Genomic DNA, 13,065 nt, shown 5'->3' with positions numbered 1-13,065 from the left:
TGTTTGTAAGTTCTACAGTGGTTGTGGTAGAATTATAAATGTTATTTTTTCTGTTTCTATTTTTTTTTTACTTTTATAGTGAAACAATCATAAATTTAAAAAATTCAGATGCTCTTACTTCTTTCAGTGACTTCAGTGCCATCTCGTTTGTTTTTCTTCGTCACATCCATCCCATAGCCACCTGCTGGAAAAGCCAGAAACCATGAACAGCCATGTCTCTAACCATTGCTTTTAGCAAGTATAGGTTGCTGCTGGTCAAGCGGAGAACTTGATTTTTAGAATTCAAACTGGATTTCTTTCTTGTGCATCTTTTTTTTTTACAAGAATCATTCTGATTTCTTGCCATTAGTTGTAACTGAATTTTATAGTCCCGCTTTGGATTCTATTCCTTTGTACTGGGATCTTATTTTTTGAAATCTAATAGATCAGACTGCTCTCTGCTGAGCATCAAAGAGCTTATATGGTAGTCTTGGTACCCTGATCCTTGTCTGACTATAAACCTCTATTCTCTGCCAAAGTAGTAAATAATTGAAGGATAATTTTCAAGACACTTAGTGTGTTATTAGCAAATTCATGTTGATGTATTCCATAGTGTTTGATGTTCTCTAAGGAGCTTCAGGGATATATCATGCTGTACCATTTAGAGTTTGGATGTGAGCATGGTGCTTGATGGACTTAAATCAGCATGAAAATCATTTTAATTGTTCTATGTGCATAGAATTTCACCCTTTGCAGAGGTGAATTTTCTCTTCATAACACACCAGCTCTCAGAGGCTTATATGCAAAGTAGGAAAAAATAGATGAAGAAAATATGTGTGCAATCTATGGCAATGTGTGGGTAGATAGATACACTTCTGCAGCATTCTGTGCTCTTCCTCCATTCTTTCTGCTTCTGAAAAGGAAAGCATGGGTGATATGAGGTAGGGCTGATGGGGAGGAGTGTGGCTGGGAGCTCAAGGCCTAAACACAGGAATGCACAGAAAGGACCTGCATCCCATCTGGGCTCTTCTTGCCATGGTGCCCAGTCTCGAGTTCCAGAAGATTCCCTTACTGGTAGTTCTTTTCCCTGCCCTAATCTTCTTGTCCTGCCCTAATCCATTCTTGTTGTGATTCAGATTGGATTCCAGGGTTGAAATCCTAGATGCCCCTTGCTTGAAGCTCTCTGCTCACCCTCTGTCTGCCTAACCACTTTGGGCACAGTGGACACAGTGCTGAGAGCCACTACGTGTTTGTGGGGGTTGGGAGGGGTAGAATCCACAAAAATGTTTTAAATTTTTTAAAAATCAATTTCTGATTGTACCTGGTTGTAGAATGACTGAAACATGTACAATCAGAAAAATGAGAAATTATACTCCATTTATGTATGATATATCAAAATGCATAAATGTATTCTACTGTCATGTATAAACAATTAGAACAAATAAAAAAATTTCTTAAAATGGGTCACACCCTAACATTGATTATATTCTTCTCGATGACAATGCAGTTGTAAAATATAATTTAAAAAAATTTTAGCTGTTGGTAGACACAATATATTTATTTTTTTTAATGTGGTGCCGAGGCTCAAATTCAGTACCTCACGTGTGCTAGGCAAGTGCTCTACCACTGAGCTACAACCCTAGCCTGTAAAATATAATTTTTGAAAGTTATTTTTTCACCAGACACAATGCACATGCCTATAATCCCAGTTTCTTGGGAGTCAGAGGCAGGAGGATCACAAGTTTGAATCCAGCCTAGGAAACTAAGTGAGGTCCTGTCTCAAAAGAAAAAGTAAAAAGGACTAGGGATGAAGCTGGTTCAATCCCCAGTAAGAAAAAGAAAAAAAAAAAGTTATTTTTTCTTTTATTGTATAAGAGGCCCATGAAAGCTAAAGTGTGTAGGGCCCATGAAAGTCATCATGTATCTCTGGGGGACTTCCCAGTTGAAAACCAAGACTTCATGAAACCAGCTGGTCCACTCTGTGGTGAAATTAACAGAGACTGGCACAGTTAGCTTCAGGGCCTGGTCAGATGTGCCAACTTCTTGCTCATTGGTGTCTTTTAAATGTAGCTCTAGGCAAGGAATGAAGTATCATGGAAAAAATTCTAGCTGAATCTAAGATGCCACAGGATGTCTTTATAGGTATGTTTCCTGGAGCTAAGAGAAAGGGCTCCATAAACAGTTTAATAAAGGTGTCTGGACTCATTAAGGGCCACACCTGGCCTGTGACTATGTTCACACTGTGACTACCACCTATATAACCATTTCATGCAAACCTATGTGCAACTGGATACCCTCTTTTATTTACATCCTTAGTTTAAGCATTAATCACCTTTGGGAACTATGAAGCCTCTCTCTGACTTTTTTTTTTTTTTTCCTCCTCCAATTGGTCATTAGCTGTGGACTAGAAGGCATCTGGGGAGACTGAACATTTAAATATATCTGGTTGCCAGTTGGGAGGTGACTAACTCCAAGATGGCATTTAGGTTGATAGGAAATATTACCATGAAAGGAACTATTTATAACAATTAATAGAAAGATTTACTACCCACAAGTTATTGTTTAATTTTGATCCTTCATTGAAATTTACTACTGGGATGGGCTGGCTTTGTTTCCACTTGCAGCCATTAAGGCAGATGCATGAAGCTCTGCGTGGTGAGTGTTTAGCCTCCAGACAGCTAACTTGATAAATTCCGCTTGTTCTTTCCATATCCAGAAAAAAACAAAAAAACAAATAGACAAGCAAAAAAAAAAAAAAAGAAAAAAACCTCAGGCATCTATTCTCTAAATTTCATTGACAAAGCCTCAATTTCTATAACAAAAATCCAAGGGTTCCCCAATTTTCAGAAGGCACAAAGAGACAGCCTGCTAAGAAATCAGAAGCCCCTTCAGGGCCTGGGATGCCTCAGTGGAAGGCACCGTGTGGATAGAGCCTGCTGAGGTAGTTTTCAGGTAGGTGCCTATCTTTCAGTCTGAAGTGAAAAATGGCCGTGTGTCCCATGATCATACAGAATTCTCTGCCAGACAATTGGGAGATGGATCCCGTTAAACCAAATGTACAAGGAATATCTCAGAGTTATTTAGTAGAAAGTGATGGGTTGAGGCACAAATCTGGACTAGGATCATCCTATGGGAACTACAGCATTCTGTTTAGAACAGTTGAAGTGCTGGTAATTTTTTAAAGTGCAGCATAAGGAAAAGAAAGGTTTGCCCGGGTTCATGCCTGAGCCTGCCTTTCATGGCAGGCTTCACCTGTGCACCCATCTTCCGAAAGCACCACTTAATGGAAGCTCTGTCAAATAGCATAAGCTTTAAATTCTTGGACGTTTGGATCACTTCACTAGCACTAAGAATGAGGGGATCATTCAAGTTTTCAATTTCAAAATTAGACTCACTTCCATCCATAATTCTTTTGTTAAATTGATTCATTTATTTAATTTCATTTTAATTTGTTTATTTTTATTTATTTTCTGCTGTACCAGAGATTGAGCCCAGGGATGCTTATGTAACCACTAAGTTACATCCCTAGCCCCTTTTTATATTTTAGTTTATTTTGAGACAGAGTCTTGCTACGTTGCCAAACCTGGCCTCCAACTTGTGATTCTCCTGCCTCAGCTTCCCAAGTAGCTGGGATTACAGGCATGTGCCATCAGACTCAGGAAAATGAATTTTTAATAGACACATAACAATCATACATATTTATGGTCTCTAGTGTGGTTTTTTGATACATGTGCACACGTAGTGATCAAATCAGGGTAATTACCATTTCTGTCTCCTTAAAGGATTTATCATTTTTTAGTGTTCTGAGCCTACAAACTCCTTTTTTTTTTTAACCTTCTTATAAAATACATAGCAAGCTATTGTAAATGACAGACACCCACTGTACTGTGGAACAATAGAACGCATTCCTCCTGTCTAACTGTATTTGGGTACATATTATTCAACCTCTCCCACTTCCTCCCATCCTTCCTAGCTTCTTTCAATCACTATTCTTCTCTCTACTTTTTCTTAGATCAACTTACATAGCTTCCGCAAATGAGTGAGAACATGCCCACCTCTGGTTCTAAGGGACTGCTTTGTGATTATTTCATAGCTAATGCTCTTTTGAAAGTGTAAAAATGATCCCGCGATCCCACGTCTGTCTCTCTCTCTCCCTTTTTTAATTTTTTCAATAATGGAGATTGAACCAAGGGGTACTTACGCACTAAGCTACATCCCCAGCCCTTTTATTATTATTATTTTAAATTTTGAGGCAGGATGACACTAAATTGCCCAGGCTGGCTTCCAACTTGCGATCCTCCTGCCTCAGTCTCTCAAGTCTCGGGGTTCACAGGCATGTGATACTGCACCCACCTTCCCATGTCATTTTCTTATGCAGGAATACATAATTTGAAATCAGTTTTCTTCTTTTATGAGTTTTTCCCTTTCCACTTCATTTAAACGATGCTGTATCCACTTAAAACTATTCAGACAATGATGTGGTCTAACACACACACAAGGGCCAACCACTGTTAGCAATAGCAAACCATCACAGTGACCTTATCTTAATCTAAAGACACTTGAAACATTTGTCCCTAATGAAAGCAATGAAAAAGCTAATTTTTTCTAATTTTTCCTTTTATCTTAGAAACAAAACATTCCTATACTCTGCTAAGGAATCACAAGTATTTTTATAATTTCTATTACTGTGGTCTCCATACACTTTAAATTATAGAACCAAACAGCAAAAGTGCTGAAGTGTGCATCCTAGTGACCTGATCACACATATGAGCTAAGCCAGTTGGCTGCCAGGAAAACCAGTGCCCCGAGGTAGACACCTCAGAGGTTTGGTCTCTACCACACCCAGAGAGGAGTTTGCCACTTGCTTGTTCAGGTCACCCTGATTTCCATGCCCTGGGCTGGGCGGGATATGGCACCCACTTTTCACTTATGCTCGTTTACCATTGTGGCCGTTATCATTAATAAGGGCAAATGAACAACACCCTGCAAAGGCAGACTTCTTTTGGTCAGTCCTAATCTAAGAATGTGATTAATTCTTAAGTCTAATCAGTTTCGCCAATTGGAGGAGTTTCTATGCATATTTGAAGCTGGGCTGTTCACTTTAACTGTCCCAGGTAAATTCTGATTAGATTCATGTGTGGGTTTTGCAGGTCCCAAAGGTGAAACAGATCCCAGACACTTACTTCAAGGGCCTCCATCAGCAGCTAAAGCTGTATTTTAGGTTAGTTCTGCCTCAGATCTGTGCATTAGTTCCAAGAGAGAACACACCGAGGTGAGAAGAAACAATTCCGCTTTTTGAACAGATACCTTCTTAAAATCTCAAAACATTTTGCAGACATAATACATTCAATTATTAGATTCAATATTAGCTGCTTCTCAAAAGAAGTGGTGTGCCAGAGGTTCGCCTCCACTTCAGAAAGCAAACTGGTAATTTGTCAGTTAGCAGTTACTGTGGTCCTGCTAGATACCTAAACTGGTAATTCTCACCCCAAAGTGATTGTGGGGAGGAGGGGAGCCACGTTGGCCACTGAGAATCTATACCCAGACAACATTTTCCTAATTTTTCTTCCTCCAACTAGACCATTGCCAACATTTCACTTTAGACTCAGGGCAGCAGCAATTCTACAACATGACACACAGCAATATTTGCCCACTTCCTGGAGCTTAATTGGAACCTGGCAGCACAGAGTCCTGGGCGGCACAGGGGCTGCTTCTAGGAAGCCCCCACTTACCTGCACTCCAACTTCACCTCTGAGCTATTCTGTACTGTCTGGCAGGAAGAGGGAGACAGAGGGAGGGGGAGAACCAGCTGGTGAGAGAGGAAATTGAGGCTGAGAGAGAAGGGATTACTAACCCTTATCCTATTCTAAATAATCAGCTTGTCACATCCCTTTACAATACTGGCAATAATACAGAAACATTCTGCTACTAGAGTCCAGCATATCTTAGCTGGCCTGCTCCTGCCCACTCACAGATCTTTCTTGGTGTTCTTTTCAAAGACCTGAATTAAGCAGAACACATATACCAAAGTCATCATTTACAACCAGCTAATCACTTCACCCAGAACTCTAGAAACCAAAGGACTTTGTCGTATTTATTTTCTCCAACAAGCATTTAATTTCTAAACAGCAAAACTTAAATCAAAGTCTCAGAAAAAAAGGGAGAAAGTTCAGTCTTCCTCTTACTCACCTGGCTTGCAATTTTGAAGGAACTAGAACCAGCTTTGTCTGAATCCCCCCTCTCTCTTTCTTCCCCTGATGTTTTCCTCTAGAGATTTGCGATGCCCACTTTTTTTTATCCAGACCCAGCCAAGGTGTGTTAAAGCTGAGTGATCTTTCAAAAATGTTTGCTTCTCCTTCTCCCCCCTTGTTTCTTTCAACGCTTTGCTTCCAAACAAGTCCTGACAAAGGTGTGTCGTGGTTTACTGCGTTACTCCACCCTTCCAATTATCTGACACTTGCTGGATAAAAAAAAAAAAAAAAAAAGTCTGCCTCCAGGAATCAAACTTTACAGGAGGCAGAAAGCTTCTCCTACCAGTTTAGGTAATTAACCATTTATAGACTCATGGGGAAACCTGAACAAAGAGCCAGCAACTGGAAATGCCCTCTACAACTTCTTAGCTTCTGTGGCCAGACAGCTACCACAACTGGAATCCCTCTTCCTTGGTGCTGTGGGATATAGAGTCCCAGTGGTATCTAGGCACATGGGGGCTATAGTCAAAGTGCTTGAGCCCTAGAAAAACTGCTAAGAACTTATATTCAAGATTTATTTCCCCTTTCTACACCTTTGACCTCCCTCTCCCATTCTGACTCAAGCCAAGCCAAGCTCATCCAGAGAAGATAGTCAACTAATGCCTAAGAAAATGCTCACGGCCAGACATGGTGGCATATGTCTTTAATCCTGCCACTTGGGAGGCTGAAGAGAGAGAATTGCAAGTTCAAGGCCAGCCTGGGCAACTTAGCAAGACCCTGTCTCATGGTAAAATGAAAAGGGCTGGGGATGTAGCTCTATGACAGAGCACTTGCTTAGTATATGCAAGGTCCTGGATTCAACTCCCAGTACTGAAAGAAAAGAAGAAAAAGGAAATAAAAAAAGAGGAAGAAAAGATGTTCATGTCTGAACAGGTTGAGCAATTGAGGGGTGGGGGTTCATTTTTAAAAAGAGGTAACCAGATACATAGTGCTAACCTAAAAGTGTGGCATGTTGGGATGGGACTTTAGGCATTTAGTCACCTAATAATGGAGGGAGATGCTATTGGGGAGGAGTAAGGACACTGTTATCCTTCAGATGGTGACCACAGAGTCTCCATGCACCGAAGGTCATATGTGGACCCCCAGATGCTCTACAACTCCAATTACCTCACATGGGGCCTTTAAGCTTCCCTAGAGGGCCAATTTGCACCAATCCTGAGATGGGTGTTCACAGAATACCTGGCTTTCTAGGACCCCCAAAGACTAGCTTGAGACTTGTGGTGTTAGTAACAGGTGGAGTCTGAACTGGAATTTGCCTATGCAGTCCTTTGGGGCCATAGCATATCCACAGGACCCATTATCAGCTCTGGATTCCCAGTTTTGAGGCATCACCCTAAGGAGGGGAGATGAGGGATCTCTGCAGCATAGCCCTGGTGTACATCTGTGATCTGCTACAGGATCTCACACCCATGCAAGGGCAGCAGGCCACTAGGAACCAACTGCAGGGCTCTTGCCCATAAGTCACCCATATTCTGTATTTGAGAACACTTTCAGAAAGCTAAGTTTTGACACTTTCTGGGATGTTCTTGGCTTCCTTAAATAAATACTTATTCAAGATGTCTGCTGTCAGTCTCATAGAAAAATCCAGAAGACAGAGCTTTTAACATAAAATTGAAATACCTGGCATTATTCATTCATTTGTTCTTTTTTTTTCATGAATTAAACAAAATGTTAATGGCTCCTGGTTGGGGCAAAACACTGAAATACATGCTGAAAGTTCAGTGGTGAAATATAGTCAAATTTTCTGTCTTTATGGAAATCATAGTTTAGTACAGGGAGACAGGCCTTAAGTACCTACTGATCAGCTCATGCTACCATAACAAAATGCCACAATCTAGTTGGCTTCAAGAACAGAAATTTACTTCCTCACAGTCCTGGAGGCTGGAAGCCCAAGTCATCAGGCTCGATTTCTCCTGAGACCCTTCTCTTGACTTGCAGATGGCTACCTTCTTGCTGTGTCCTCATGTGGGCTTTCTCTGGGTACACGAATCTCTGGTCTCTTTTGTATGTCCCTCTTTGTGTGTCCCAATCTCTTTTTAGAAGGTCACCAGTCAGATTGGATTAGGGCCAACTGTAATGGCCTCATTTTAACTTAATTTCTTCTTTAAAGGCCCCATCTGCAAATAGAGTCACATTCTGAGGTCTGGGGTTGAGTCTTCACATAGGAATTTGGTGGGGGACACATGTCAGTCTATAACAAACAAATATATAAAACTATATAGTTAGGAATGTGAAGGCCTGGGGATGTAGCTCAGTGGTAGAGCACTTACTTGCGGAACATGCAGAGGCCCTGGGTTTGATCCCCAGCATTGTGAAACAAGTAAACAAAGAATGTGAAACTGTTACAAAGAAAGAGTCCTGAATGCTACATGAGGACACATAAAAGGGTGCATTCTTACGAGGACAGTGTTAGGGAAAGTCCTGCTAAATCAGTGACATTTAAACTGATAGATGAAGGTTGAGTAGACATTACACAGATGAAGGGAGGATCTAGAGCATTCTAGAGCCTGGACAGGGGGAGAGCAGTTGAGCAGGCTTTGCAGCAGGGGAAGCATGGTGAGCAGAGGAACCGGGATGAGCCAATGTGTTCAAGGACTTGGCGTGAAGCAAGGGTGGCAGGGGAAGAGAAGCTGGTAAGGTAGGCAGGACTACCTTGCTTGGAGCCTCACAGGTCACAGTGGGGAAGTGTTTTCCCAGTGGGGAAGTGTTTTTGAGACTTAGCAAATATTCTTAAATTGACAGTCTTTATGAGTATGTGTGGGTGTCTAGATTATTAATCCTGGGGAAGAAGGAAACTGTCATGTTTTCTAAGGCCTATTATGTGCCAGATATTTTATGTACATTATCTCACAAAATCCCTACAGCAACTCTAAAAGGTGTGTACTATTATTACCTTCATTTTATAGCTGGGAAAAGTGAAGGTCCAAGAGGGTGAGTGACTAGGCCAAAGGTCTTCTATCATAAGCAGCAGAGCCTGTATTCCTTTCAACTCTCAAATCCTCATTCCCCACTGCTGGGCATTACCAGAATTTAAGGGCACCAGTGGCTTTGAACAGAGAGAAAATAGGCAATATGAAAACAGATAGGGATAGTACAAATGACAACCTAATAAGATCTAAAACTATCTGAATGGAGGGATGTTTTCAGTTAACAGCCCTATGTTGCTGGTATAATTTACTGATAATAAAAGATTAGATAGAAACATGCTTGCTAAGACAACCAACTATTCAACTACAACTATATTAACTCAAATGTGTTAAGCAGCCATCAGGGTAAGTGTGGGTTTTTTCCTCTCCCTTTGGATTCTCATAATAGTATTGGGGTTCTCCACATTCATGGAATATTCATAGATTCATAATAGATAACCCCAGAAGTTAATTGATTGAGGAGTCTGTAAGCTAACTCATCAGTCAATGACCCAGTGTGTGTGGCGCACAGGAGCCTACCTTTGCACCTATATTCATGTGCAAATCACACATATTTTACATCACACAGAGCCTTGTACTAGGCACTTTGGGGGGAGAAGAAAATGAAAAGCATTCAAATATTCACATTCTAGTTTCTCAAGCTTCTTGACACATGGAGTGAAAGAAACCTTATGTTCATTCAATATTCATATATTAAATCCCTACTGTATGCTTGGTACTAAGGGAATTAACTTTTAAATATTTTAAATTAACCAGAAAACAATAAAATTCTTGCTAAAATAAAGGAAATATTAGGAAATAGAAGTGACTAAGACACGGGAAAGGTGTTTCTTGCTTCCTGACTGCATTTGGAGCTATGTTAATGAGTCACATTGATGAATTTTTGATTGACTAAGAAGTAAAAGTTCCTTAAAAGGCAACCGGAAAAATAGTCGTCTTTCCAAAATTATCTGTTCACTTCAAAGAAGTCTGGGTGGACCTTTCTGCTCACGTGTGGCTCAGATAGGCCTCTTCACCTGCTGAGTGGTATGAATACAGAGGGACTTTTGAGTGGCTGATGGGTTCTGAAAGACAATGGGTAAAGCCAGTTCTTGGTGACCTGGGCAAGGGCTTTTATCAAAGGTCACTGTCTCAATGATCTTTGTAAGCACACGTTTTCTTTCTCTGGCTTGAAATGGGTGGGTTCTGGACACAGATTTCTACATATTCTGAGGCTTTCCTCCCTTATAGAACATCACAACGTACTGATAGGATATCCTTTGGCACTTTTCTCTAAGGAGCCTAAGTTTTTGGGACACATCTGCCCTCTATCCTCAAGATACAATAAGAAATAAAGTTAATCAAGAGGGAGATGAGACAAAATACTTTTGTATTTTATGAGAGAATCCTAGAACCTATAATTGTTGATTCACCTCTTTTATTGGATAGTAAATCTACTGATTTCTTTGGAAAAAACAAATTTGCACATATTAAAACAAAAATAATACCATAATCATTTGCCATAGTTTGCTACTATTGTTCTATGATTAGAAGACCCTAATTCTGCCTGACTGTCTCTGTTCAGCACATGCTCCTGGATAACAAAAACATCTCTATAAACAACTATGACAATGACATATGTCACAGTTCCTGGAGCAGTTCGGCTTTTGGGAGGATGTAGCTGAGAAACAGTATCAACTCCTTCCCTTCAAGGTCTCTGTCTGCTTAAATTGTTCCCTGCTGGGTTCCTTGCTGCCTTCATTATATTAGCAGAACACCTGGCTTCCTTTCTTCCATCTCTAACTTCAGTTCTATTCATTCATTTATTCATTCAAAAATAAAGCATACTTATTGAGGGTGTAAGCCCCCACCTCCTGAGTGTCCACTGTGAGCAAGACATTTACACAGTTGAAGTTGAGATGGAAAAAACCTGACTTCCAGGAATTTACAATATGGATATGGATATATTGAATACATATGCAAATAATTACAACATAAAACGAAACCTTAAAACATAAGAGAGTTAAGGACTATGGAAAAGTCACTCCCAGCCATAAACGTCCTTTGAGTTGGGCCGTAGAGGATGGGTGGCATTGAGAAGCCAAGGGTGGAGATGGAATTTCAAGTACAGGTTTCAGCATGAGAGGCACAGACATAGGAAAGAGCAGGGCTTGGGTACAGAGGGTGGAACATCCTGTGAGCAAGGAGCAGATGGGGCCGGGCCAGTCGTGGGGAATCCGAAGTGCCAGACCCAGGGTGTCTCCATCACCCAAAGGTGGGGGACTTATTGAAGTTTGGAAAAGTGAAATGAGAGCTGTTCTAGAAAAGGATCATTGTGGTGACAATACAGAGAGTGGAGCAGGACACAGAGACCAGGCAGTGAGTCTGTGAAAACACAGGAGCTATAGTTGTGCAGGGCCTGCTCCTCAGCAAGGGGAAGACGGGAAAGAAAAAGGAACCGAGGGGGCTGTGCCAGCGAGTCTGGCCGGAGACAAGGACATTCAGTGTTTGCTGGTAGGCCGAGAGACTCAGCCTAAGACCTGCTGAGATTTTTCCAAGCCAACCACTGACCACAGCAATTTCCCCTTCCTGCCAAGTTGCTTTTCTCAAAAGTCCATGTGTTAAGCTTCATTCCAGTGGACGATCCAAAAACAGCAAGACTCCTCCCTGCTCCCATTTTACTTGATGTTCAATCCCTAACGTATTATAAGTGGGAGACTTTAAATAATGGTTCCTTTTTCTCTCTTAAGAATTTAGATTTTAACATTTAACAGGGATGAGAGGTGGGAGGGAAAGGGAGAGAGAAGGGAAATTGCATGGAAATGGAAGGAGACCCTCAGGGTTATACAGTGGAGGAGGTAGAGAGAGAGGAGGGGAGGGGAGGGGAGAGGTGGGGAGGGGGGAGGGTGGAGGATGGGAAAGGCAGCGGAGCACAACAGACACTAGTATGGCAATATGTAAATCAATGGATGTGTAACTGATGTGATTCTGCAATCTGTGTATGGGGTGAAGGTGGGAGTTCATAACCCACTTGAATCAAAGTGTGGAATATGATATGTCAAGAAATTTGTAATGTTTTGAACAACCAACAATAAAAAATTAAAAAAAAAAAGAATTTAGATTTTAAGACATAGAAAAATATCAGAACATGTCACCCATGGGTGAAACATTTAATTCATCCAAAAACAACATTGCCGTCATTCCCCTCCCTCCTTCCCTCTTTCTCTCTCTCTTTCTTTCGGGTACTGGGGCTTGAGCCCAAGGCCACTCTACCACTGAGCTACATACCCAGTCATTTTTGTTTTGTTTTGTTTTTGATTTTGAGACAGGGTCTCACTATGTTACTGAATCTGGCTACAAACTGGTGATCCTCCTGCTTCAGTCTCTTGAATATAGGTGTGTGCCACTGTTTCTGGCCACCATATGTGATTTCTAACATGTACCTTACTAAATTATCTGAACCTATTTCTAATTGCTTAGCATTTATAAATCAACTTTATCAAAAGACAACAATGCTCAAGGAAAATAGATGAAGCATGAGCTCTAGCATTCACTCCTTCCTTCCTGTGGTTGGAAGGTTTTCCAGCAAGTTCATGTGTTAGAAACTTAATCCCCAACGCAAAAGTGTTGGGAGGTGGGACCTGTATGAGATGATTAGATCTCTCTAATGGAGATGGGGGATTAATGCCAGGCTCATTATTGTTGGAGTAGCTTCCTTATAAAAGGCTGAGGCTGGGTGCAGTGGTGCACACCCATAATCCCAGCTTCTCAGAAGGCTGAGATAGGAGAGTCACAAGTTTGAGCCAAGCCTGGGCAACTTTCTGAGAACCTGTCTCAAAATTTAAAAAAGGGGTTGGGAGGGGGGTGGTGTTTGGGGATGTTGTAGCTCAGTGGTAAACATTTCTTGGTTCAGTCCTTGGAGGAAGGAG

At 41.2% G+C, this 13,065-nt stretch overlaps 1 protein-coding gene across 1 annotated transcript in view; it reads right to left on the bottom strand.

Moving 5' to 3' along the window:
- Col17a1 (collagen type XVII alpha 1 chain) overlaps positions 1-3,243 on the bottom strand; it is a 45,558-nt gene extending 42,315 nt beyond the window's left edge. The window contains exons 1-2 of the mRNA XM_071611703.1: positions 3,213-3,243; positions 119-181 (exon numbers count right to left, since the gene is read on the bottom strand). Coding sequence (XP_071467804.1) covers positions 119-181; positions 3,213-3,243 — 94 coding nt within the window. The remainder of the gene's footprint in view (positions 1-118; positions 182-3,212) is intronic.
- Positions 3,244-13,065: the final 9,822 nt, after the last annotated feature.

The sequence above is a fragment of the Marmota flaviventris genome, chromosome 4 (genome assembly GCF_047511675.1).
Source record: "Marmota flaviventris isolate mMarFla1 chromosome 4, mMarFla1.hap1, whole genome shotgun sequence".
NCBI classification, from domain to species: Eukaryota; Metazoa; Chordata; class Mammalia; order Rodentia; family Sciuridae; genus Marmota; species Marmota flaviventris.
The sequence above is the reverse complement of the archived record's forward strand: the minus strand, read 5'-3'. Positions and strand labels throughout refer to the sequence as shown.